Below are 27,500 nucleotides of genomic sequence, written 5' to 3'. Positions count from 1 at the left end.
TGAAAACCAAGGAAGAAGTGAATAATGAAATAATATTTTGAGTAAATCCTTTGTTGCGCTCATTAATGTACAGTGTGATTGTGTTTCATACGTGTCATCCGTAATACAAACCCTGCCACAAGTTTAGTTTTTATTTTCGTACACCAGCCTTGGCATACATAAACCATTTTCGGGCACATCCATTTTCCGGCTAAGTATCGGGGTCATAATAATTTATTTCTCGCAGTAAAACTCACTATGCTATGTCATATTTTTGCAGCTGCCCTCTGAGTTTCCTGAAAAATCCATTTATTTGTTTTTCTATTTTTCATGTTCTAATATGTATTGCAATCTCTTGTCTGACCATTAAAAAGAAGAGAAATCTCTGTAGGGAAGCGGACATGACAAGGAAGGCTTTTACTGTATTTTCTGTGAATACTGCGAAATTAAAGGAAAGTATGGCAGATGGGCTACTTGCCTTAGATAAGGTTTAATATATTACTTAAGGGAATTGGTCCAAAATGAAACAATTTTGTATTGAACGAGGAAGACTTCTGCATCTGAAAGTGTGACAGTATTTTTCTCCTGTTTGTCCTTTGCTTGTGCATATATTTCCTGAACTTTCCTGATCCCTACTTTTTTGTTACTTTTAGGACACTGCAAACCCACCCAGCCGCCCCCCAGATGTTGTTGCGAGCGATGTCACCTCCGTAGATCAGGTAAATTTATATTCTCTGCAATGATTGTGCCATTTCTATTCAGTCTACCAGTAAAATACATTTTATAAAGTGTTAATTGAATTGGGTTTTTTTTGTTGTGGTTTTTGTTTTGTTTTTTTTTTCACATCCAGAGACACATTTTCTTTTTAATAAATTATTCATTTACACAATTAGCAAAAAATTGAAGTAGTCATGAAAATACTCTAAGTCTCGGGAATTCATATGAAAGAAGCCAGCTTTTTATGGCAGCCGATCAGAGATTTACTTAGTTGTAAAATGATAGCCCCATGTCCTCTCCGGTTGCCTTTGTCATTGCTTCACACTGTAAATGTAATTTTGTCTTTAGATATGTTTACGCTATCAACCTTCAAACACACTTTCATACCGTATTCCCAGTCAATGCCTGTAGTCTGGTAGAATCTGATTGTTCTAATGTAAAGGTACAGTGGTACCTCACTTAACGAGTAACCTACTGAACGAGAATTTTGCTTAACAAGCAAAGCTTTCTGTAAATTTGTAACCCGCTTTACGAGAAAGCTTTGCTGTGCGAGCAAAATCCTCACCTCAGACACTTCCGGTTTCGTACATCTATCGCGCTCTAACCCGCACATGCAGTCCACACAAACACACACATGCACGCACAAACACACACGCACGCACATACAGTATTATGCTCACCTTACCTTCCGTTCCACCACCGGCCTCATAGATCTTGTAGTTCCCGGGTACTGTACATCGCGACGTGCTCGCGGCGAACTACAAGTACCATGAGGCCGGCGGTGGAACGGAAGGTAAGGTGAGCATATAATATGTGTACCTTCCGTTTCATCACCGGTCTCCTGGGTCCTGTAGTGCGCCGCTCCACTCCAGGCATCTGCATCCATAGCGACGAAGCAGGAACTTCCTGGTTCCTGTCACCGCTACTCAAAGGCAGCACGCTGGCCAATCAGAGGCAAGCGGCTCTGCCTTTGACGTCAGCGCTCTGCCAGGAAGTTCCTCCCTCGTCGTTATAGTTACCTGATACACGGCCCGCACCGGAGAACAGCAAGTCCCAGGAGACCGGCGATGGAACGGAAGGTAAGGTGAGCATATAATATGTGCGTTTGTGTGTGTTTGTGTGTGTTTGTGTGTGTTTGTGTGTGTTTGTGCGTGTTTGTGCGTGTTTGTGTGTGTTTGTACGTGTGTGGAATGACAGAATAGGGGACCAGGATGGGACATTTAACAAGTTGTGGAACAAATTGTCAGCATTGCAATGATTTCCTATGGGAAATCTTGCTCTGCTGAACGAGTAACTTGGTTAACAAGCACACTCCCAGAACGGATCGTTCTCGTTAAGCAAGGTTCCACTGTAATTGTATTTTGAAGATGTGTCCTTATTATGCACTTGTTTGTTTCATTAAGTACTAGTATTCCCTATAAAATAATTAATGTTGGAGCATTTTATCCAAGTCTCTGCAATAAAATTCATTACGTTTATGGACTGTGATCAACATATATAGGATAACACATTATACAAGGGGCTGCTGATAAGTCTTTGGCTTTGTGACATTTTTTTTTGTTTCTATGGTAACGAATGTTATATCACATGAAAGCCTTATGTGTCTAATACATGTTTTCAAAATTTTGCGTTTGTTGCTTATGGCAACAAACAACGTTCTACGCACGCGGCAAAACAAAATGGCGGAGTCTAATGCGATATTCACAGCAACTGAGAGCAGAGGAGTGATAACATTCTTGTTTCTGCAAGGAAAGACTGTGAAGGCTATTAATGGTGATATGTTGCAGACATTGGGGAATCAATGCCCTTCATATTCCACAGTTAAGAACTGGGTTGCCAAATTTAAAACTGGCCACTTCAGCACCAATGATGAGGAAAGTCCTGGACGACAGAGAGTGGTTGTTGTTACGGAGATCGTCGATGCTGTGCACAACCTCATACTGGAGAATCAACGAATTTCAGCTAAAGCAATAGCAGACATCATGGGGATTTCCCGTGAATGTGTTTGTGTCATTATTCCTGAACAGTTGGACACGAGGACACTATTTGCAAAGTGGGCCACCAAATGTTTGACAACAGATCAGAGAAGCATGCAAGTGAAAACTTCTGGGTCCATTTTTCAGCGTTTCCGGACTGTTAAGACCTTCCTGGATCGACTGGTCACTATGGACGAGACTTGGATTTATTTGTCTGACCCTGAAAAAAAAGAGCAGCCAAGAGTGGAGGCACAGTAGTTGTCCATATCCAAAGAAGTTGAGGGTGCAAAAATCAGCCACTAAGGTGATCGTGTCTGTGTTCTGGGATAAGGAGGGCGTGCTACTAGTGGACTACCTTCAAAAAGGTTCCACCATCAATGCAAGGTGTTACACTGAACTTTTGGACCAATTGAAGGCAGCTCTGAAGGCCAAAAGGAGTGGCAAGTTGTCCAAAGGAATCTTGTTCCTGCAAGACAACGTCTCTGCTCGCACTGCACAGAGCTGGGCTTTCAGTTGGTTGACCACCCATCTTATTCACACTTCAACAGTACCAAATTTCACACCATTTCTGATGCCATGGCTGCTATGGATGCCTGGATTGAGACACAACCGAAATCCTTCTTTTTGCTAGGCTTACAGAACTTGGAATACCAATGTAAAATGTGTGTTGACATCAGTGGAGAGGATGTGGAATAAATGTAAAGTTTCATCTTCCTATCTCGTTTATTTCTGGGTAAAGCCAAAGACTTATCAGTAGCCCCTCGTATCCATCCTATTCTATAAGTCATTGATATCAGATGGTTTGGATGTGATACCGGGTCTTTTTACCAATCGGCTATTATTGGCTCTGGCTGTAGTCAGATGTAGACATTGAATATTGAGTTGTACAGCTCCATTCAATGTGTACTGACTTCAGCTGTATAGGAGCTGATCTCCATCCACTACGTTTCCAATGGAGCTAGGCTGGGTAGTGCTGTTCATTGTTTATCTATGGCCGCTGCGGGAGCGAATACCAGGTGATCAGTAAGTATGCTGGTTGTTGAACCCCCACCCATCTAATACTAATGACCTTTCATAAGAAACAGTCACAAATATCATTTGATTGGAAAACCCCTTTCATGCTGATTTAAGCTCCCCCATTGTAAAAAAAAAAATATAAATTATATATATATATATATAGATATATATATACAGTATAAACTGTGTGTGTGTGTGTATATATAATGTATATACAGTGCCTACAAGTAGTATTCAACCCCCTGCAGATTTAGCAGGTTTGATAAGATGCAAATAAGTTAGAACCTGCAAACTTCAAACAAGAGCAGGATTTATTAACAGATGCATAAATCTTACAAACCAACAAGTTATGTTGCTCAGTTAAATTTTAATACATTTTCAACATAAAAGTGTGGGTCAATTATTATTCAACCCCTAGGGTTAATATTTTGTGGAATAACCCTTGTTTGCAATTACAGCCAATAATCGTCTTTTATAAGACCTGATCAGGCCGGCACAGGTCTCTGGAGTTATCTTGGCCCACTCCTCCATGCAGATCTTCTCCAAGTTCTCTAGGTTCTTTGGGTGTCTCATGTGGACTTTAATCTTGAGCTCCTTCCACAAGTTTTCAATTGGGTTAAGGTCAGGAGACTGATTAGGCCACTGCAACACCTTGATTTTTTCCCTCTTGAACCAGGCCTTCGTTTTCTTGGCTGTGTGCTTTGGGTTGTTGTCTTGTTGGAAGATGAAATGACGACCCATCTTAAGATCCTTGATGGAGGAGCGGAGGTTCTTGGCCAAAATCTCCAGGTAGGCTGTGCTATCCATCCCATGGATGCGGACCAGATGGCCAGGCCCCTTGGCTGAGAAACAGCCCCACAGCATGATGCTGCCACCACCATGCTTGACTGTAGGGATGGTATTCTTGGGGTCGTATGCAGTGCCATCCAGTCTCCAAACGTCACGTGTGTGGTTGGCACCAAAGATCTCGATCTTGGTCTCATCAGACCAGAGAACCTTGAACCAGTCTGTCTCAGAGTCCTCCAAGTGATCATGAGCAAACTGTAGACGAGCCTTGACATGACGCTTTGAAAGTAAAGGTACCTTACGGGCTTGTCTGGAACGGAGACCATTGCGGTGGAGTACGTTACTTATGGTATTGACTGAAACCAATGTCCCCACTGCCATGAGATCTTCCCGGAGCTCCTTCCTTGTTGTCCTTGGGTTAGCCTTGACTCTTCGGACAAGCCTGGCCTCGGCACGGGTGGAAACTTTCAAAGGCTGTCCAGGACGTGGAAGGCTAACAGTAGTTCCATAAGCCTTCCACTTCCGGATGATGCTCCCAACAGTGGAGACAGGTGGGCCCAACTCCTTGGAAAGGGTTTTGTACCCCTTGCCAGCCTTGTGACCCTCCACGATCTTGTCTCTGATGGCCTTGGAATGCTCCTTTGTCTTTCCCATGTTGACCAAGTATGAGTGCTGTTCACAAGTTTGGGGAGGGTCTTAATTAGTCAGAAAAGGCTGGAAAAAGAGATAATTAATCCAAACATGTGAAGCTCATTGTTCTTTGTGCCTGAAATACTTCTTAATACTTTAGGGGAACCAAACAGAATTCTGGTGGATTGAGGGGTTGAATAATAAATGACCCTCTGAATAAACTTTTCACAATTTAAAAAAAAAAAAAGAAATAACATTCTTTTTTGCTGCAGTGCATTTCACACTTCCAGGCTGATCTACAGTCCAAATGTCACAATGCCAAGTTAATTCCGAATGTGTAAACCTGCTAAAACAGCAGGGGGTTGAATACTACTTGTAGGCACTGTATGTGTGTGTGTGTGTGTGTGTGTGTATATATATATATATTTTTATTTATAGTATTGCTTGGAACAACCAAGTAATGGCAAACTTTATCATGTAAAATGTGATGTGTTATGAAGAAGCAAGCCATACAATGTCTAATCAGTGCTGACCATGTCAGACTATTTACAGAGAAATCCTGTGAAATCCTGTTTATTTGTGCATTGCCAGTAAGTATAGAAGATGAATTGCACAAAAGACGTGTTATGTCATGGTGAAAACAAGATAAATGTGTGGACAGGACTTTCTTAAAGGCAGTCTTTGCTATTGAGATGGGACCTTTGGTGACAGAGGGCCCAGTGCTGACCCTGTTCTGCTTCCACTCATTCAATAGAGACCTGACATTTCCCTGTAGACACCAATAATGGCAGGTCAATCCATAGAGATATGTACAGTATTTTACTTTGAGGTCAATTGTAGTCCTGTACATTTACATACACTGAGCATACCCTAGAGATCTCTGTTGTCAGACCTTTTTATCATGTACTGTATGAAGGGAAGCTGCTGGTTTTGAACAGTGTAAGGGATATGTATGGTAGTTATCTGGTAAAAACACATTGTAGATTATGGTAATCAAACTGAGCCTCATGTTTGTGGAAAAACCTGCTCTGCTGTTTCTAGTGTTGTGTAAATTTGGTACAACATAAGTGAGAAAAATATTGGAAAATTCTTGCATTGGCATATTGTAAGATATTTGTGTCTTGCACACTGATAAATCTTACATACTGTACGGGGGAAAGATGCTGCGTCATTGCCTGCACTTTGAAAAAACTTTAGTATGTTTGATCTTTTGCATCATTTGGGTGAATGTAACTGAAAGGCATTTTTCGGGCATTGGTATTTGCTGACCTATCATTCCCCTGGCCAATGACTTCCTATTAAGGTCTGATTTGTCTGAAGGTGTAGACGTTGAAGACTGCTCTGCTTGGGTGCAGGGCTCAAGTGAGTCACACTGTGAGCCACAGGAAAGCGAGTGCCGACACCATTGCATCAGCACGAAAGGCCAGTATAAAAGCGTTTGCGGTGTTCTCCCGCGCAGGAGACTCTAGCGTCTCTGCAGGAGAAATTGACATGCTGCTGGTAGGAAACCCGCACCGCAGGTCAATTTACACAGTGTTAAAATGTACAGTGGGCATGAGATTTCTATAAATCCCATCCACTGTGCTAGCACTGTACAACGCAGCGTTTTGGACGCAGCAAAAGTATGCTACTTCCAAAACGCTAGTAATTCTGATCATGAGCATGTTCCCTAAATAGTTTGTTTAAATGGGGGCAAACGGTGAATGAGAAGGGGTTGTCCAAGTAGATGGTAACCCCTTTAAACTAAGCTGTACTTATGAGCTCCATTCAAAGTTTACATTCAGCCGCTGTTGGAGAAAAGAACAGGTGATTGTTGAGCTGCTGTGTTGTGGATCAGCAGCTTTCGATTACCTATTGGTAGGATACCCAGACAATCCCTATAAGTAAAACATTTGCGGTCTGATTTTCATAGCCCTCAACCTTTTTATTACTGCATACAGTTTTAAACATGGGTATATTTTAGGGAAATGTAATGGGTCATTCAACATCAAGTGGACCAGTTTTAAAAATTGTCCCCTCTCGACCTTCTCCGATTTTGTTGAAAATTTATAAGGATGTACATGTATGTTTGAAAAGAGGTTCTGTAAATTTTTACTGCCAGATCTCAAATACATTGGACACTGTTGACCTTTCACTGGAGGTTCCATCAAGCCTGCGGCTTCAGCTAAGAGGATTTTGCAAACTTTGGCACATAGCCATTAGAGTTCTATACTGGCTATAATGCTGAAATTTGGCATACTAGCTCAACTTTTGCTGCTAAACACGATAAAATTATTACCGGCTATGACAAAACAATATTTCGGCCGCAATTTTGTGTCAAAGTAGCTTGTAAAACGTGTCGCATAAAATTTATGCCTAACTTTGTCCATGTATAACTCAAGACCAAAAACTAATAGTAACTGGTGCTTTGCCCTGTACACCAAACATCTACATGACTTTGCATTGCTGCAATATCACGGTCAAAGCATATGTATTTGTGGAAATATTCACACCCACATATGATGAAAAACTTAAAAAAAAACGAATTTCTTCATCGTTCCTTAGGGAGACCCAGACCATGGGTGTATAGCTTCTGCCTCCGGAGGACACACAAAGTACTACACTAAAAGTGTAGCTCCTCCCTCCGAGCATATACACCCCCTGGATGACAAATCCAACCAGTTCAATGCTTTGTGTTCAGGAGGTCACACACACACATGCATTCTCTGAATTTTGATTTTTGATTTCAAAGATTTGGAAGAAAAGCGGGTCCAATCTGGACTCCCGGCATGTCCCTTCTCACCCCACTGTGTCGGCGGTGCTGTTAAGGTTGATTTTACAAGGCTGGAGCCTTCACATGCCGCGCTCCTTCACCATCCCCTGAGGCTCTGGCTTGAAGTGGGAGCCATCACGGTTCTCACTGCTTTGCAGGAGACCGGTCTCCATCCGCAGCCCTTTCAGGATCCTGCCGGACGGAGCGCTCACCCCCCCCAGGGACCTGGCACCTGCGTCTCAAAAGCTAAGTATTGAGACGTTATTACCACAGAAAGTGGTCTTTCCAGGGGTCCCTTGTATTTATATATTGGGGAGAGTGTGTTATATGACTGTGTTAACATTTCCGGCCGGTTCTCCAGTTTTCACTGGAGAACCGCGCCGATGGTGCCTGCACGCTGGCCGCATGTTTAAATCTAGGCCCCGGCTTCGCCTGAGGCCTAGTTTCGTTTTTCACTGCCCCTGCATGTCAGTCATGCAGAGGGACAGTGCGGCTCCGCCCAGCGGCTGTTCAGCACAGGGAACGGACACTCCTCACTGAGGAAAGATTCCCTCCCCTGTATACCTCATTTGCCCTCCGTATCCCGCTCTCAGAGTAGGCCCCGCCCCCTCTCCTCGCTCCGGCGCCATTTTATCAGCGTTCTCAATGTCTGCATAACCACATTGTGACAAATGGGGGCCTGGGCTGGGGGATCTGGAGGGCACAGAGATGTCTCTATGTTAAACGGTCTGGCAAGCCACAACCTCCGGTTGTGCAGCTGCTTATATACTCTGTTTATATACTCTGCTGGGGGTCATTCTGGACAGAGCCCCCACTTCTGCAGCATGTCTCACATCAGAGCAGGGCTGCAAGGCTGTTCTTAATATGCACTGCATGTAGACTCGTACTGCCTGTACCGAGCACATAACCACATTGTGATGCTTGCTCTAACATAGTGGTCCCTCAGCCTGGAATCTCCTCAGTGGTCCCTCGGCCGCTCCGGCTCCGGTGGCTGAACCCCCGGTTTCTCCTGGGGACAGCTGTCCCGGACACTGCTGAGCATGCATCAGCCCCCTTCTCAGGGCGCTTCTGCTGCTCGCTCAGCAAAGCTCACACACGATTCTTCATCTGGTCTCAGACCCCGTCCTCCTAAAATGGAGACGCAGGGTCCCCTTTCCTTCCTCGTCCCGCGGCTCTGATCACGAGCTGACTCGCAGGACGAGGAGGATGCCTTTACTAGGGGCTCGGACGCTACTTCATGTACCCCATTGAGCTGTCCGAAGGTGACGCAGATGCTAATGATTTGATTGCGTCCATTATATTTGTACTGGACCTCAATCCGCCTGTATCAGGGGAGCATCCCCCGCTGGCAGAAAGGCATCAGTATACCTTAAGAGAACAAGGAGTGTGTTCCTTAACCACTCCAGTTTTTCAGCCCACGGTGACCTAGCCCAGAGCCTGTCCTGACAGACGCTTCCCAAAGCGTGGTTCTGATGACTGTTTTCCCCTTCCACCAGAGGTGGTCAAGGAGTGGGCTCATTCACCAAGGGTGGACCCTCCGGTGTCTAGTCTTTCAGCCCGGACAGTTGTATCAGTGGCTGACGGCACCTCTCTAAGGATTCCACTGTCCGCCAGGTTGACCTTCTGGCCAAATCTATATATGAGGCGTCAGGGGCCTCGTTCTCCCCATCTTTTGCAGCAGTGCGGGCTCTCAAAGCCATCTCTGCTTCTCGGGAGAAGATGCGTTCCCTCACCAGGGTCTTTATGCCCAAAATGGTTGCCTTACCTTCCAGGCTTCAGTGTTTTCATCCTATGCCATGTCTGCCATGCTGGAGACTGTCACCGCACTGCGGTGGCCTCGGCTGCTTCCCTCGCTATCCGCAGGCTCCTGTGGCTTCTAGAGCGGAAGGCAGATGCTTCTTAAGAAGTACCTTGCTGGGCTCCCTTTTGCTGGGACCAGTCTATTCGGTGAACAACTGGATGAAATTATTAAGGAAGTTTTTGGCAGGAAGAGCACTTCCATGCCACAAACCCAGGAATCCTGTCCAGGGCAGGACCAGTCGAGGTTTCGTTCCTTTCGTTCCTCTAACTGGTCGTCCTCTAAGCCCTCAGCCTCGTCCACTAACTCAGCCAAGGTCCGTCAACCAACTGGCGCATGAAGCCGCGTCCTCAGAAGTCCGCAGGAGCTGCTGCCACCAAGGCAGCCTCCTCTTGATTATCTGGCCGCGCCAGCAACGTCCTTTGGTCGGTGGCAGGCTCTCCCACTTGGGCGACGTGTGGTTTCAAAACGTCTTCGATCAGTGGGTGTGGGATATCATCTCCCACGGCTACAGAATAGAATTCTATCCAGCCCGCCAAACAGATTTTTTTCTGTCAACTCCCCCCTGCTCTAAGGCCGCCGCCTTCTCACAGGCCGTGGCATTCTTGCAGACCAATGGAGTAATTGTACCAGTTCCCGACTGGGAACGGTTCTGAGATTTCTACTCAAATCTCTTCCTAGTCCCCGAAAAGGACGGTGCCTTCCGACCTGGATCTCAAGCTTCTCAACAAGCATGTTCAGGTGCGGCATTTTTGCATGGAGTCTCTGCGATCAGTCAATGACCCAAGGAGATTTCTTAGCATCCATCGACATCAGAGATGTCTATCGGTATGTGCCAATCGCAGTTTCACACCAGCGTTGGCTACGTTTTGTAATCGGACAGGAACATTTCCTATTCGTGGCTCTCCCCTTTGGGTTAGCCACGGCTCCTCGTGTATTCACCAAGGTCATGGCAGCAGTGGTTGCGGTTCTGCACCTCCAGGGGTTGGCAGTGATTCCTTACCTGGACGACCTTCTAGTCAAGGCTTCATCCAGTACAGACTGTCAGCGGAGTGTCTCGCTCACTCTCAGCGGAGTGTCTCGCTCACTCTCGCCACGCTTGTTCAATTCGGGTGGCTTGTCAAGCTGCCCAAGTCCACTCTGACCCCGACCCAGGAACTTACATACCTAGGGATGCAATTCGAGACTCTGCTGGCACTTGTGAAGCTGCCCTTAGTCAAACAGCAGTCCCTTCATCTGGCGGTTCGCTCTCTGCTGAGGCTCCGCCGTCATTCCATCAGGCACCTCATGCAGGTGCTGGGTCAGATGGTGGCGTCAATGGAAGCGGTTCCCTTTGCCATCTGCGTCCCCTGCAGCTGGACATTCTCCGCTGTTGGGACAAGCGGACCTCTTCCTTGCAGTCCCAGGGACGCTCCTTTCTGGCCCCGTCCTGGGTGATTCCCACCACGGATGCCAGTCTATCCGGCTGGGGAGCAGTTTCTCCACCACCGAGCACAGGGCACTTGGACTCCGTCCGAATCAGCCCTCTCGATCAATGTGCTGGAAATCAGAGCTGTGCTCCTAGCTCTCGTAGCTTTTCACCACCTGTTGGCGGGCAAGCACATTCGAGTCCAGTCAGACAACGCGACAGCAGTTGCCGACATCAATCACCAGGGCGGGACTCGCAGCCGCCTAGCCCTGTTGGAAATTCAACACATCCTTCAGTGGACGGAGGACTCCAAGTCCACCATATCCGCAGTCCACATCCCAGGCGTAGAAAACTGGGAGGCAGATTATCTCAGCCGTCAAACCATGGACAGCGGCGAGTGGGCCCTGCATCCAGCAGTGTTCCGGTCAATCTGCCGCAAGTGGGGCACTCCGGAAGTGGATCTAATGGCATCCCGACACAACAACAAGTTTCCGGTTTACGTGGCTCGCTCCCACGATTCTCAGGCCTTGGTGGCGGACGCGCTGGTTCAGGAATGGTCCCAGTTCCGTCTGGCCTACGTGTTTCCCCCTCTAGCTCTCTTGTCCAGAGTCCTGCGCAAGATCAGAATGGAGGGCCGTCGGGTCATACTCATCGCCTCAGACTGGCCCAGGCGAGCTTGGTACCCAGACCTGCTCCGTCTGTCCGTAGAGGTTCCGTGGCATCTCCCGGACCGCCCAGACCTTCTCTCACAAGGTCCGTTTTTCCGCCAGAATTCTGCGGCTCTCAGATTGACGGCATGGCTCTTGAGTCCTGGATCCTTACGGCTTTAGGCATTCCTTCCGAGGTCATCTCCACTATGACTCAGGCTCGGAAGTCTTCCTCGGCCAGGATTTACCACAGGACTTGGAGAATCTTCCTGTCCTGGTGTCGCTCTTCCGGCCATGCTCTTTGGCCGTTTTCCTTGCCGACCATCCTGTCCTTTCTACAGTCCGGTCTGCAGCTAGGACTATCCCTCAATTCCCTCAAGGGACGGGTCTCGGCTCTGTCAGTGTTGTTCCAGCGGCATATCGCCCGGCTGGCTCAGGTGCGCACCTTCATGCAGGGCGCATCTCACATCATTCCGCCTTACCGGCGACTTCTGGATCCCTGGGACCTTAATCTGGTCCTCACGGCCTTACAGAAACCCCCCTTTGAGCCTCTTAGGGAGGTTTCGTTGTTTCGTCTTTCACAGAAAGTGGTCTTTCTAGTGGCCATAACTTCTCTCAGGAGAGTCTCTGATTTGACTGTGCTCTCTTCGGAGTCACCCTTTTTGGTTTTTTCACCAAGACAAGGTGGTTCTCCGTCCGACTCCGGACTTTCTCCCTAAGGTGGTGTCTCCCTTCCACCTTAACCAAGACATTTCATTGTCTCCTTTTGTTCGGCCCCTGTGCATCGCTTTGAGAAAGCGTTGCATGCTTTAGATTTGGTGCGGACGCTCTGGATCTATGTGTCACGCACCGCTGTTCTTAGGCGGTGCACCTCTCTTTTTGTGCTGACCACAGGTCAGCGCAAGGGTCTCTCGGCTTCTAAACCGACCCTAGCTCGTTGGATTAGGTCGGCTATATCCGATGCCTACCAATGTTCTCAGGTGCCTCCCCCGCCGGGGATTAAGGCGCACTCGACCAGAGCTGTCGGTGCCTCTTGGGCTTTCAGGCACCAGGCTACGGCTCAGCAGGTCTGTCAGGCTGCCGCTTGGTCTAGTCTGCACACCTTTTCGAAGCACTACCAAGTGCATGCTCATGCTTCGGCAGATGCGAGCTTGGGCAGACGCATCCTTCGGGCGGCTGTCGCCCATTGGTGAAGTTAGGTTTTGCCTACTTCTCAGTTTCTGTTTATTTCCCACCCATGGACTGCTTTGAGACGTCCCATGGTCTGGGTCTCCCATAAGGAACGATGAAGAAAAAGAGAATTTTGTTTACTTACCGTAAATTCTTTTTCTTATAGTTCCGACATGGGAGACCCAGCACCCTCCCTGTTGCCTGTTGGCAGTTTTCTAGTTCCGTGTGTTTTTCACCGGCTGTTGTTGTAGACAGAGGTTCCGGTTATTCCGGGTTTTACTCTATCTCTACTTATGGGTGGATGTCCTCCTTCAGCTTTTGCACTAAACTGGTTGGATTTGTCATCCAGGGGGTGTATATGCTCGGAGGGAGGAGCTACACTTTTAGTGTAGTACTTTGTGTGTCCTCCGGAGGCAGAAGCTATACACCCATGGTCTGGGTCTCCCATGTCGGAACTATAAGAAAAAGAATTTACGGTAAGTAAACAAAATTCTCTTTTTTACCTATTTTTAGGTTTCATTTCTCAAAAAGGGTGCCTCTAAAGTATTTTAATTCTGATATCATTATAAAGAGCACATTTTTCTCTACAAGGATCATTGGTTTTTTCGGTTTTTTTTGGAGTCTCTCCGTTTAAGAAAAGAAAAATGCCACTGAACATGGTGTTATTTATTAATACGCAAAGAATGGTAACTGCACTATTCAAACCCTTGCGTTGGTCCATGGTGGTTATACCACAACCAATTCCCTAAGAATTGGTATTATAATCCTATTAAGAATTGTAATAATGCTGTCTTTCAAGAATTGGCAGCCCCATCGCCTAGGACCCATGGCCGATAGCCGTGCAAGGCCAGCCGCGGGCGGTCTCTTTATCGCACGTTCCGAAGCCTGAGGGTGGGTGTCTTTGCCTAGGATCCCAATCCATTTAACTTAGCCATTTAGCTTCACCATTTAACTCCTTGAAGTAAATTACAAATGGGTGTACTGTAGCTTGACTATTTACCCAGTGGAAACCTTGAATGGCATCTTGAACAATAAATGAGTAATTTTCAGCAAAGTCCATAAGGATCACAAGCTCTCCAGGTCTCAGATTTTCCTTCAACGATTTCAGATGGCAACTTTGATGCTTGGCGATGTAGTGATGGCTACAAAGTTTAGAAATTTTCAAAACCAATTCTTCAATTAAATCTTCTATACTCAGTTATTTGGTATCAAGCGTGTCTCGATCAGTGTGAATCCATTGTTTGAACTCAATAATATCTTCAGGGTCACTGTTGACAAACACATTGACTAGAAATTCTTTTAAAACTTCAGGACGCGGGCATTTATCACAACGGCCAAGCATACAGTCCTTGGATTCAATTCCACAGACCTTTTTGCCTATGAGCTCTTTGTAGCCATCATTGATTGGGCATGCCGCAAGCATTAGTTTGACATTTTGGTGAATGGTACACACACAAACGGAATGTGTTCCAGCAGATCCAACGGTTACGCACCACTTTGGCCAAAGCTCACAAAACTTGGAAAATCCAATTTCAGGGCCATTCCGATCCAGATAGGCAACAAACATTTCTCTCATATTGCTCAGTAATAGTCGCTTTTGCATCTGCTTTTTTTCTCTTGCAATTCGCACTGATACATAGTCTTTTTTACCAGGGTACATTCGACTGAATTCATCATCCTCAAAAAATGCCTGCACCTTTTTCTTCACTTCCTCAGAAACTTTCTTGCCACACTTGATTGTAGGTAAGGCTAAGATCCCATGTTCACATTTAAGCTTTCGAGCTTGTTTGACCATTCGTTCAGAGACACCAAATTTGTCTGATATAGCCTTAATGGACCAACTTTTAGGTGCCAATGTCAAGATTTGGACCTTTTGTGCCCGACTGGACACCTGCAGCTTTTGCTTCAAATTTGCCAAAAGGTGATTGTAATCCAGACACATTTTGCACTCTGCTGTTTTTGTTTGCTCAATGTCTTTCGGCTCAAGCCCTCCAATTGAAGCAATCTTGCTAGAAAATGCATTTTGTACCTGGCTTATCTTTCTCCTTGCATATCCAAGTGAATCCCGCTGGCTTACCCTTGGATATTTCAGAGGAGAGATGCCAATGGATGTTAAGCTTGAATTTAGACTTTCAGAAGAACATTCCATTCCATCTGGATCTGATTCAGAGGAAACTGGATCAGCTGATTTTTTCCTGTTAGCAAATTCTTTTCGACATGATGTACACATCTTCTGGCCAGGCTTCACATCATTCTTTGTAAATTTGTTCAACTGGTCGGCTGCTAACAAATTGATAGCTCGAAAATTCTTTTTGGTGTTATGACCTTTCTTCCCAAAAGGATTGCAACACGATTTTTGCAAATGCTCATATTTGGTCAAGAATGAAGCTTCATGGTGTAAACAGATTTGTGAATGTTCGTCAAAATTTAGTCCCACTCGTCGACGCAGCAATTTCTGTTCATCCAATCCAAAGCTTGTAAACAATTTCAACTCATCCTTGCTATGGGTGAATGTCTTAAGGTGGCACTTCGAATTGTTCGCAAGGCCGATAGAGCACTGGGCTGATTCTTCATCAATTTCATTCTCCATCGCTAAAAAATAAATATATGCATTAAAATGTAACAATAGTCAATAACTTTTCATAAATAAAAAGGTTTATAGGTTTTTGATTATAATAGACATTGCTAGCAACAATACAACTCTGTAACATGTGATAAGAATCTGAAAATCAAACACAAAATCAATGCATTACGCGCATAAATAACACCATGTTCAGTGGCATTTTTCTTTTCTTAAACTGAGAGACTCCAAAAAAAACCCCCAATGATCCTTGTAGAGAAAAATGTGCATTTTATAATGATATCAGTAGGGGTACCCTTTTTGAGAAATTTGACCTAAAAATAGGTAAAATTCGGTTTTTTTTTAAGTTTTTCATCATATGTGGGTGTGAATATTTCCACAAATTACATATGCTTTGACCGTGATATTGCAGCAATGCAAGGACATGTAGATGTTTAGTGTACAGGGCAAAGCACCAGTTACTACCGTGTTTTTCCAAAAATAAGACCTCCCCCAAAAAAAAGCCCTAGCAGGGATTTTCAGCATTTTCGGAGAAAGGCTTAAATATAAGCCCTCCCCCAAAAATAAGCCCTAGTCGCGGATCAATAATGAAGTGTCCCTGCAGCTAAAAAAGTTGCAGACACTGCAGGACACTTCATTATACACAGCGGCACCCATCAATTACACTCACCCGACACTGAGTGGCAGGACCTGCAGTGATCACACACCTGCACTCATCAGCTCTCACACACACACACACACACACACACACACACACACACACACACACACACACACACACACCGGATCACACACACAGTCAGATCGCACACGCAAACATCAAATCACACACACAAACATCCGATCGCATACACACTCACCTCATCCAGTGACACCGATCTCTTCTCGCCGGGAGAATCCTGAGAGGCAGTGCAGTGGATGGAGCACAATGAACAGGACCTGCGGCCGGACACGTGACTTGCTCTCATTCCCTGCTGCCGTAAGTGCTGGATGTGATGTGTGTGTGTGTGTGTGTGTGTGTGTGAGATCTCTTGTGTGTGTCTGCAATCGGCTGTGTATGTCTGCGTTCGGCTGTGTGTATCTGTGATCGGCTGTGTGTGCCTGTGATCGGCTGTATCTGTGATCAGCTGTGTGTGCCTGCGATCGGATGTGTGTATCTGTGATCAGCTGTGTGTGCCTGCGATCGGATGTGTGTATCTGTGATCGGTTGTGTGTGCTTGCAATCGGATGTGTGTGTCAGCGTGTCAGCTAGCAGCAGGGTAGGACAGCGTGCAGCACTGACCGGAGATCACCGGAGGACCTGTGAACCACGCAGATGTCCTGGTCTGGTGAGTATGAGTCTCCTGGGAAGTGGGGGGGTCTGCTTTTTTGGGGGGATAAACTTACCCCCAACAGTGTTTCTCCAAGAATAAGACCTCCTCCAAAAATAAGCCCTAGTGCTTTTTTGGGGGGCAAAATTAATATGACAGTGTCTTATTTTTGGAAAAACACGGTATTGGTTTTTGGTCTTAAGTTATATATGGGCAAAGTTAGGCATAAATTTTATGCAACACGTTTTACAAGCTACTTTGACACAAAATTGCGGCCGAAATATTGTTTTGTCATAGCTGGTAATAATTTTATCGTGTTTAGCAGCAAAAGTTGAGCTAGTATGCCAAATTTCAGCATCATAGCCAGTATAGAACTCTAATGGCTATGTGCCAAAGTTTGCAAAATCCTCTTAGCTGAAGCCGCAGGCTTGGTGGAACCTCCAGTGAAAGGTCAACAGTGCCCAATGTATTTGAGATCTGGCCCTAAAAATTTACAGAACCTCTTTTCAAACATACATGTACATCCTTATAAATTGTCAACAAAATCGGAGAAAGTCGAGTGGGGACCACTGGTCCACTTGACATGGAATTACCCTAATTTAGTCATTGGTTAGTGTATGATAAGTGGTAGGGCACATGTTTATTTAAAAATATGTAAATATTGCAGTCATGTATGGTTTCCCCTTAAACCCTACCCAGTATCAGAGAAAATTAAGTTTGAACAGCTGGCCGCAGACTGAGCTCCTTGGAGGACTCGACCAGTAGACTGGTCTCCAGAGGGAGGTATCTCCTCACCCACTGTCCATTATTGACAGGTCTCCATATGTGTTTAAGGGAGATATGTCAGTCAAGTCAAGTGGAGAGGGCTGGACAGAATCTGCTGGCTGACCGGCTGCTTGGAGTAGTCATTTGTGACTCGTAGTCACACATACATGGCTGCAGAAAGCTCTTCTTTCATGGATTGAATGTGCAGTTTTGTCATATTAGTAATTTGTGAGCTTTGCAGCCCCACAGTGTAAAGTAGATGTAATTAGAGAATAATTACCCCGGGATGCAGAGAGAGGAGAGCTATGTTGTGTAACTCACTAACTGATGTTATGACTCTGTCATTTTCATTTGTGCTACTAAAGGACTTGAGGCGTTATCCATAAGACACATTTATAAAATATCTCACGTTTCATGATGAAAAGTCACAAATCCAATTTCAGCAGTTAAATACTTGAACATCTTACCAGATGAGTTCTTTGCGACAGAACTGTCATTAATCACATCACCACTGAGCTAAGATATAAAAGGAATGCCAGTCTTTCTACAATATGCCTAGGTGGGTTTTTTTGCATGCTAATCATGCACCGCAAGTGTAAATCTTAAGGGAAATTGAAGGAGACCTATCATCAGGTCCTCTGTTCCATTTTATTTGCTTTTTTATTGAAGACATATTGTTATCTGCAGCCGCTTTCCCTGTAGAGCATCCACCATAACTAATGGTTGCCCTAATTTCTTTTCGAGTACATGTTTGTTATATGGGAACAAAGGCTTCATCTCTGCAATGGAAAAAGGCACTTCTCTAGGACAGCAGAATATGGTCCAGACGTAAAGAAAAAATTCCCTCTAACACACTGTTACGTTAAAATTGGAAAAACCCTCCTGAACATGTCACTTTTTTTATTTTGTCTTCCCTAAACATACAGGCTGACTCAAAAAAATGTAAACAGGATGTGACTGTGTCAAAGTCCAGTGAGTGCGGAAAGTATTCAGACCCCTTTATATTTTTCTCTTTGTTTAATTACAGCCATTTGGGGAATTCAAAAAAGTTAATTTTTTTCTCATTAATGTACACTCTGCACCCCATCTTGACAGAAATAAACCCCCATCTTGACAGAAATAAACCAGAAATGCAGAGATTTTTGCAAATTTATTAAACAAGAAAAACTGCAATATCACATGGTCAGAATTATTCAGACCCTTTGCTCAGACACTCATATTTAAGTCACATGCTGTCCATTTCTTTGTGATCCTCCTTGAGATGGTTCTACTCCTTCATTGGAGTCCAGCTGTGTTTAATTAAACTGATGGGACTTTATTTGGAAAGGCACACACCTTTCTATACCGTATTTTTCGGACTATAAGACGCACCGGACTATAAGACGCACCCTGGTTTTAGAGGAGGAAAATAGGAAAATAAAACTTTAAGCAAAAAAATGTGGTCATGACACACTGTTATGGGGCGAGGATCTGCTGCTGACACTGTTATGGGGGTAATGTCCCCAAATTCTCCACTAAGGTACCCCATCCTGGTAATGATCCTCCTGCCTTGTATATGATCCTGCTATAAACCCTAATCCTGCTTATATACCCCCATCCTGTTCATATACCCCCATCCTGTTCATATACCCCCATCTTGTTCATATACCCCCATCCTGTTCATATAGCCCCCATCCATCCTGTTCATATAGCCCCCATCCTGTTCATATACCCCCCATCCTGTTCATATACCCCCCATCCTGTTCATATACCCCCCATCCTGTTCATATACCCCCCATCCGTCCTGCTCATATACTCCCATCCTGTTCATATACCCCCATCCTGTTCATATACCCCCATCCTGTTCATATACCCCCCATCCATCCTGCTCATATACTCCCATCCTGTTCATATACCCCCATCCTGTTCATATACCCCCATCCTGTTCATATACCCCCATCCTGTTCATATACCCCCCATCCATCCTGTTCATATACTTCCAACCTGTTCATATACCCCCCATCCATCCTGTTCATATACCCCCATCCTGTTCATATACTTCCATCCTGTTCATATACCCCCAATCCCTCCTGCTCATATACTCCCATCCTGCTATATGCCCCCATCGTGCTCATATACCATCCTGGTATATGGCCTGTATCCTATAGCACAGAGAAAAAAAAACAAATGTTTATACTCACCTTTTCCTCACTCCCTCCAGCACCGATCATCTTCCTCTCTGCGCCGCTGACCTGCGTGTGGAGCCGTTCCCCTGCAGCACGCGATGTCTTCCTGTCTGTGCCGATCAGCTGATCAGCACAGATCAGCTGACCGGCACAGACAGGAAGACATTGCGTGCTGCGGGGGAACGGCTCCACACACAGGGACGGGTGAGTGCACTGATTCACTGCACCCCGTGCTGATAATGATGTGCAGGGGGCAGTGAATACAGCCGCACATGATCACTCCAGGCTGTAATTGCCAGGGGTGATCATGTGGACCGGCTCTTTACTATGCCCGCGTCCCCGCTCGTCCTCCCGCCCACCTGTCAGCGCCGGCTTCTGCGCTGAGAAATGGGCGGGAGGATGGGCGTGCATATGTAATCAGCGGGCACACGTGGTCACGGCAGGCTGCTATAGTAGCCTGCTCGTGCCCCCGATGACCCGCTCCACCGCAGCACCCTCATTCCCCGCATGCCACAGTCAGACCATAAGACGCACCCCCAACTTTCCCCCAACATTTGGGGGAAAAAAAGTGCGTCTTATGGTCCGAAAAATACGGTATAAGACCTCACTGCTCACAGTACATGTCAGACCAATTGAGAATCATGAGGTCAAAGGAACTGCCCAAGGACCTCAGAGACAGAATTCTGGCAAGGCACAGATCTGGCCAAGGTTACAAAAGAATTTCTGCAGTACTCACGGTTCCTAAGAGCACAGTGGCTTCCATAATCCTTAAATGGAAGAAGTTTGGGACCACCAGAATTCTTCCTAGACCAGGCAGTCTAGCCAAACTGAGCAATTGTGGGAGAAGAGCCTTGGTGAGAGAAGTAAAGAAGAACCACAAGATCACTGTCGCTGAGCTCCAGAGATGCAGTAGGGAGATGAGAGAAAGTTCCACAAAGTCATCTATCACTGCAGCCCTCCACCAGTTGGGCCTTTATGGCAGAGTGGCCTGCTGGACGCCAGTCAGTGCAAGACATATGAAAGCCCGCATAGAGATTGCAAAAAAACATGAAGGACTCCCAGACTATGAGAAATAAGATTCTCTGGTCTGATGAGACGAAGATAGAACTTTTTGGTGATCATTCTAAGCGGTGTGTGTGGAGAAAACCAGGCACTGCTCATCCCCTGCCCAATACAATCCCAACAGTGAAATATGGTGATAGCAGCATCATGTTATGGGGGTGTTTTTCAGCTGCAAGGACAGGACGACTGGTTGCAATTGAAGGAAAGATGAAAGCAACCAAGTACAGAGATATCCTGGAAAAAAACCTCTTCCGGAGTGCTCTGGATCTCAGACTTGGTCGAAGGTTCACCTTCCAACAAGACAATGACCCTAAGCACACAGCTAAAATAACAAAGGAGTGGCTCGGGACAACTCTGTGACCATTCTTGACTGGCTCAGCCAGAGCCCTGACCTAAACCCAATTGAGCATCTCTGGAGAGACCTGAAAATGGCTATCCACCAATGTTCACCATCCAACCTGATGGAATTGGAGAGGATCTGCAAGGAAGAATGTCAGAGGATCCCCAAATCCAGGTGTCAAAAACTTGTTGCATCATTCCCAAGAAGGCTCATGGCTGTACTAGCTCAAAAGGAGGGAGCTTCTACTCAATACTGAGCAACGGGGTCTGAATACTTATGACTATGTGATATTTCAGTATTTCTTGTTTAATAAATTTGAAAAATTTCTCCATTTTTATTTTTTTCTGTCAAGATGTGGTGCAGAGTGTACATTAACGAGAAAAAAAATGAACTTTTTTGAATTTACCAAATGGCTGCAATGAAGCAAAGAGTGAAAAACTTAAAGGGGTCTGAATACTTTCCATACCCACTGTATTAGAAAATATATATAAATCGATTGCGTACTGTTAATGAAAGCTTAGTGTTTGCCAAAGCATGTGGCCATTAGATGTCTGACAGCTCTAAAAGTCACACCAAAGTCAGCACAGGTCCTTTTAGGGGTCTTGGCGCTGGAAGGAGTCATTTTCTTTCAAGCTCAACAATCACCAGGATTTTCCTGTATGACCTAAAGCCTGTGCTATACTGGCGCTATTATGCTGATTTTATACATACCTTTAGTTGTCAGTTAGGATGTTTTAGGTTTTGAAACACAGGCAAGTACAGTCGGTAAAATCAGCAGCTTGTTGAGTGACAGCAGCTGCTGTCACTCAAAACACATAGCTAAAAACTGACCTTAAGCACACAGCTAAAAACACCCAAGAATGGCTAAGAGGAAAACATTGGACTATTCTGAAGTGGGCTTCTATGAGCCCTGACCTAAATCCTAATGAGCATCTTCGGAAAGAGCTGAAACTTGCCATCTAGAAAAGGCAACCTTCAAGCACAAGACAACTGGAGCAGTTTGCTCTTGAGGAGTGGCCAAAATACCTGTCAGAGGTGCAGAAGTCTCATTGACAGTTACAGGAATCGTTTGATTGCAGTGATTGCCTCAAAAGGTTGTGCAGCAAAATATTAAGTTAAGGAGGAGAGTACCATCATCTCTGTCCAGGCCTATTTCATGAGGGTTTTTTTTTTAAATTCTGTGGACGCAGAAAAGCAATGTCTGACTTTAATTTGTTCATTTTCATAGATTTTTTATTTATTATTACTTTTGTCAATTTATTTCTGTGAACATTAGGGTTTTTCTTTCATTAAGAGGGGTACCAACAATTTTGACCATGTTTGTTTTTTTGCACTGGACAAGCTCATTCATAGTATTTTTGCCTGATGAAGGCACCACCATAGAACCTTTTTAGATAAATTACTATATTGCACACCATACTGAGGTGTAAGTGAAGGATGATTGCTGCCAGGGAGCTGAATGAAAGCTGTACATGTCCTATTTGGCCTCATCTTTGACTCATGATTGACATCTCTTATATTTTTTCAGAAAGCCCTATTACAATGGTGATATAGGTTAAGCTTTGCGATTTGTCATTCTCACATTCTTCCTTTCTTTTAAATTTGTTTCTTTGAAAATTTTACAGAGATCTTAAGTTTTACCAAAGTTTCTCATCAAAATGACTTGATCTTACAATTTACATTCTCTGTGTGAAATCCTGTAGCTGCGTCTATCAGGATTAAGCCAGTAAAGCATTCTTGAAATATGAAAAGAACAGCATTCACGGTGCCAATCCATGTATCTACACAGTCACTAATTGGGATCACTGAGTCAGTGTTGAATGATCTATCAGTTTCAGATGGAAGTGTTGTTAATTGGCAGCTGCTCTGCGCTACTTAGGCCGGTACTAAGGAGACGTGAGCTCTAAATAGAAAAACCCAGGCTGCATGGAAGTTTGCTAGTTCAGCGATTCAGCACCAGACATCTATGAAATATGCTCCTTGCTCTGCAATTAGTTAAGATGTTTTTGTTTCCATGTGAAAAGTTGGAAGCCTCACAGACTAAAATAACAAAAACATGATTTGTGTATCATATGGATTGTAACTGTGTCACTGTTTAGGATGAGAGCTATGGTTACTTAAAGCACCACTTCAGCGGTTTGTTTTTTTTCAGCTCTGGAGTGGTCTTTAAATGTAAGTCCCCTGCACTCTGTTATATACCCACCTTCTACGTGCTTCATCGTTTTTCTGCGCTGTTCTGGTCCTGTGGCACCATATTGTGCTTATAACGTCTGACTGGTCAGAACTTACATCACAAGATCTGAATGCAACTCTGAGAGCGATAACGAGGCTCTTGTAGACTTGTATTGACTTGTGACCCCCATCGCGCTCCATGAAACACTGTAAATGACAGCAGGTCACAAAACGTAGGAGATAAACCAAAGTGACTCTGGAAAAAGGCAAATATAGCGACAGGCGAGTATAAGACAGGAGGCGGGGGTCTTACAATAAGGCTGGGGCCACACGGGGATCCACTGCGATTCTCACATGACACTCAACGAGCCGAGTGTGATGTGAGTGTCATTGCGACTGAGGTCCGATCATGCGATCGGACCACAGCTGCGGTGGGTGGGGGATTTATCTCCCTCTCTCCTCAGTAGCCGGCTATTGTCATTCTCGCCCTGCACTCATGGTACACCGGTGTACTGCGAGTGCAATGCGATTTTTTTTTTTTTCTCTCGCCCTATAGACTTGAATGGGTGCGAGAGAAAAAGACTCGCATTGCACCCGCAGCATGCTGCGACTATTTTCTTGGTCCGATTAGGGCTGAGAAAATAATCGCTCATGAGTGCTGACACACAGGCTAATATTGGTCCGAGTGAAATGCCATGTTTTATCACGTTCCACTCGCTCCGATATTCATGCCGTGTGTCTTAGGCCTTAAAGCTCCACTCCAGCTGTGCAATAAGAAAAAATGCTGGAGTGGAGCTTTTAAAGACTTAAATGGTTTTCCGATGAAAATTATTTTCTACAGTCATAGCCAATATTGTTGGCCCCCTTGAAATTGTTCCAAAAACATAAGTTCCGTATTTCTCTGAGAAAATTATTGCAATTACATGTTTTGTTATACACGTTTATTTCCTTAATGTGTATTGGAACAATATAAAAAAAATTAGAAAAAAAAGGCAAATTTCACATAATTTCACACACAACCTCAGCTTATCACGTTATCACAGTGCTACTTTACCAGGCTGCTGGAAGAGGTATGTCACATTCACACCCTATCTGTCCCTCCTTTAAAGGGGACCTTTCACCATGTTTCTTATGTTGAACTGGACACAGGATGTAACAATGGCTGTAGAGCAAAATAAATCTTTTTTTCCTCTCAGTTGCATATTAGCATATTTCATTTTTAATTTATTTATTTATTTTTTATTTATTTATTTTAAGTCCAACTGGGTCTTACCTGACAGGTTTCACTGTGGGCGTGTATTCCTTCTTTCTATTATGATACTGATCAAACCCAGGCAGCAACACTCAAAAGAAGAGGCAGCAGCACTCAAGAAAACACACCCCACCAAAGCGTCTATCAGATTTCTCAGTGTGAGGTGTAATGACACCAAATGATTACCTGGTCTAACCTCCTGCATGAGTCAGTGTGGGGAGAGGGGCAGATAAGCTGATTTTGTCTGTGTCACATTACAAACCCTTCTATCAGCTCTCTTGATTACTGAGTGTGCCAGTAATCATACTTATTAGAGTTGAGCGAGTACCTAACTATTCGTACTCGCTATACTCATAACGAGTGCTGTCTAATACTCGTGTTATTGTTCCGAATAGTGTGTGCAATGCAAGTCAATGGGGAATACTCGCAATGTAACGAGTACCCCGAATTCCGCACTATTCGCTGCTCTCATGAATAGTACGGTATTCGGGTTACTCGTTAATTTGCGAGTTTGTCCCCATTGACTTGCATTGCACATGCTATTCGGAACAAATAATGGAGTACTGTCTAATACTCGCATATGAGTATAGCGAGTACGAATAGTTAGGTACTTGCTCAACACTAATACTTATGTCTGCTGTGCTCAAGCAACTTGTAATCACTCTGCAGTGAGATCAGAGCTGTCATTACAATGTGACCCCCCCCCACATTGATGCATGCGGGCAGTTGGACCAGGAAATCAGGGCTATAGTATCACATCTCTCATACTGAGAAACCTGCTCTAATCTTTGGTGAGCCGTGTTTTTTCACCTGAAGGTTGCTGTCTGCTTATGATTGGTCAGCATCATACTTGAATAGAAGTACATGTCCCCATTGAAAACTGTCGGCTAACACCCACTTGGACCATAAAAGAAGTTAACTCATTAGGTGCCAAATACTTTAATTACTAATATCTCAGAGAGGCTCTGCAGCCACTATTACATCCTCTTGTCTAGTTTAACATGATCATTTGTTGAAAGGTCCTATCTAAAGGGAACCTGTGACCATCACATTCTACTTTGCAGGCAGCTTGTTATAGAGCAGAGAAAGCAGAACAGATTGATATATAATTTTGTGAGAAAAGTTTCTGTATAACTTGTTTTATTGCTTTAAACCTCGTCATGAAATTTATGGTCCAGTGGGCGGTCTTAGTAGGAGACTTTGGGATCCCACCTGTGTGTATCTTCTGCAGGTGATAAGCTCATTAAATTATTTATTATTCACCAAGCCATCTAAACCCTTGTTCAGTTGTATCGTGTGGGTAGAGCCACCTAAACAGTCATAGATGGCATACCCTGAGGCAGATTTTGTTAACTTTCATGCAGCCTTGCCTTTACATAATGGACCACTGGATATTTTTCTTTGCTTGAATTTGGAAATGTATTACATTTTTAAGTGTCGTTTGAAATTTCAGAATTGGTGATGGGTGTGGGTCACCATTGGCCCAATACTTTGTGACTTTGAGAGCCACTTTCAGCTCTGAGCGAGGGTCGTAAGCCTCATTCAGCTTTGAGAGGGGGTCACAAGCCACATTCAGCTTTGAGAGAGGGTCGCGAGCCACATTCAGCTCTGAGAGTGTTTCGCGAGCAACATTCAGCTCTGAGAGAGGGTCACGAGCCACATACAGCTCTGAGAGGGTCACAAGCCATATTCAGCTCTGAGAGTGGGTTGTGAGTCACATTCAGCTCCCACCTCCTCATAGTTGTGACACACAGAGCCTCAATTGCCAGTATTTTCCACAGAAGTCACATCAAGGGAGTAGCCCAAGATCCAGGGTTTCCCACAACTTCTACATTCCATATTCTCTTATCAAGCTCTCCCACCACACTGACAGGTCCAGCTTCAAGCGCCTCCTCTGATATGTAGTATCCTGTCTTTAGTTTACCATACTTAAATTATCTTTAATCCTGCAAGGCCAGTATATGGGCATCCAGATCTGCACTTCAGTGCGGGACTACTGGTCATCTGCTCCTCATAGTTTGTTGCTAGACTGATGCTAATGCAACAAGCTGACAGACAGCCTCGAGCCACAGGTTGGAGAGCGATGATCGAATGTTTATAATATGTTTCTGACTTTTTGCCAATTGGATATGGTTTTAATGGTTACATGATTTTTCTCATAAAACTGCTGTTTACATGCAGCCAATATGGGTCTATTTATTAATGGTGCAAGAAGTGAACATATGACCTGTAACTCAGTCATCATGGAATCTACCAAGTACCCATCCATACCAGCTCTATAAATGGGTCCAGAAATGTATTTCCCTGAATAACCTCATTATACTGCAGGGAAAACGCATCAGGAGGTATAAAAAAAAAATTACGGATCATCAGTAATTCCAGATGAGTACCTTATAGGCTTTATAATTATACAATTATATTTTTTTTTTCTGCAGTATCATCAATTTATTGTTACTCCCTTTGAGGATGGTTTTATATATATTCTTATGATGTTTGTATTGTGTACCATTTATATACTTAATGGTAACAATATTCTTAGGGACTGTTCAGAGCTCAGTCAATGTTGAGCGAAGATACCAATGTCTTTCAGTTTAGGGTATCCAACCTCTGTTACTAGGTAGGGTCCACATTAGGCAACTAAGGGTCATAAAGTATGTATATATATATATATATATATATATATATATATATATATATATATATATATATATATATATATATATATATTATAATATAATATATACATATATATATATATATTGTGAGACTGTGACCGGGGTTATCTATGACGGCCGGTATGTCTCGCCCCGGTTGTGCTCCCTCCATGTATAGAAAGCAACTCCACTCCAGGGTTAATGCTGTTTCCCTGCAGGCTGAAAGGAGGGTTAAAAGGAAACAGGAACATGGACGTGGGTCCTTAGTGTGAGGGAGTGAACAAAACTCCCTGAGTTTATGCCAGAGACACACATGTGT

General features: G+C 44.5%; 1 protein-coding gene across 2 annotated transcripts in view; it reads left to right on the top strand.

Moving 5' to 3' along the window:
* The window catches only part of HSD17B4 (hydroxysteroid 17-beta dehydrogenase 4), a 509,464-nt gene that overhangs the window by 351,686 nt on the left and 130,278 nt on the right, over positions 1 to 27,500 (top strand). For both annotated transcript variants that reach the window (XM_075324972.1, XM_075324979.1), the window contains exon 17: positions 633 to 698. In XM_075324972.1, coding sequence (XP_075181087.1) covers positions 633 to 698 — 66 coding nt within the window. The remainder of the gene's footprint in view (positions 1 to 632; positions 699 to 27,500) is intronic.

This window comes from Anomaloglossus baeobatrachus, chromosome 1 (assembly GCF_048569485.1).
Source record: "Anomaloglossus baeobatrachus isolate aAnoBae1 chromosome 1, aAnoBae1.hap1, whole genome shotgun sequence".
Classification (NCBI taxonomy): Eukaryota; Metazoa; Chordata; class Amphibia; order Anura; family Aromobatidae; genus Anomaloglossus; species Anomaloglossus baeobatrachus.
This window is presented reverse-complemented; position numbering and strand designations above follow the sequence as displayed.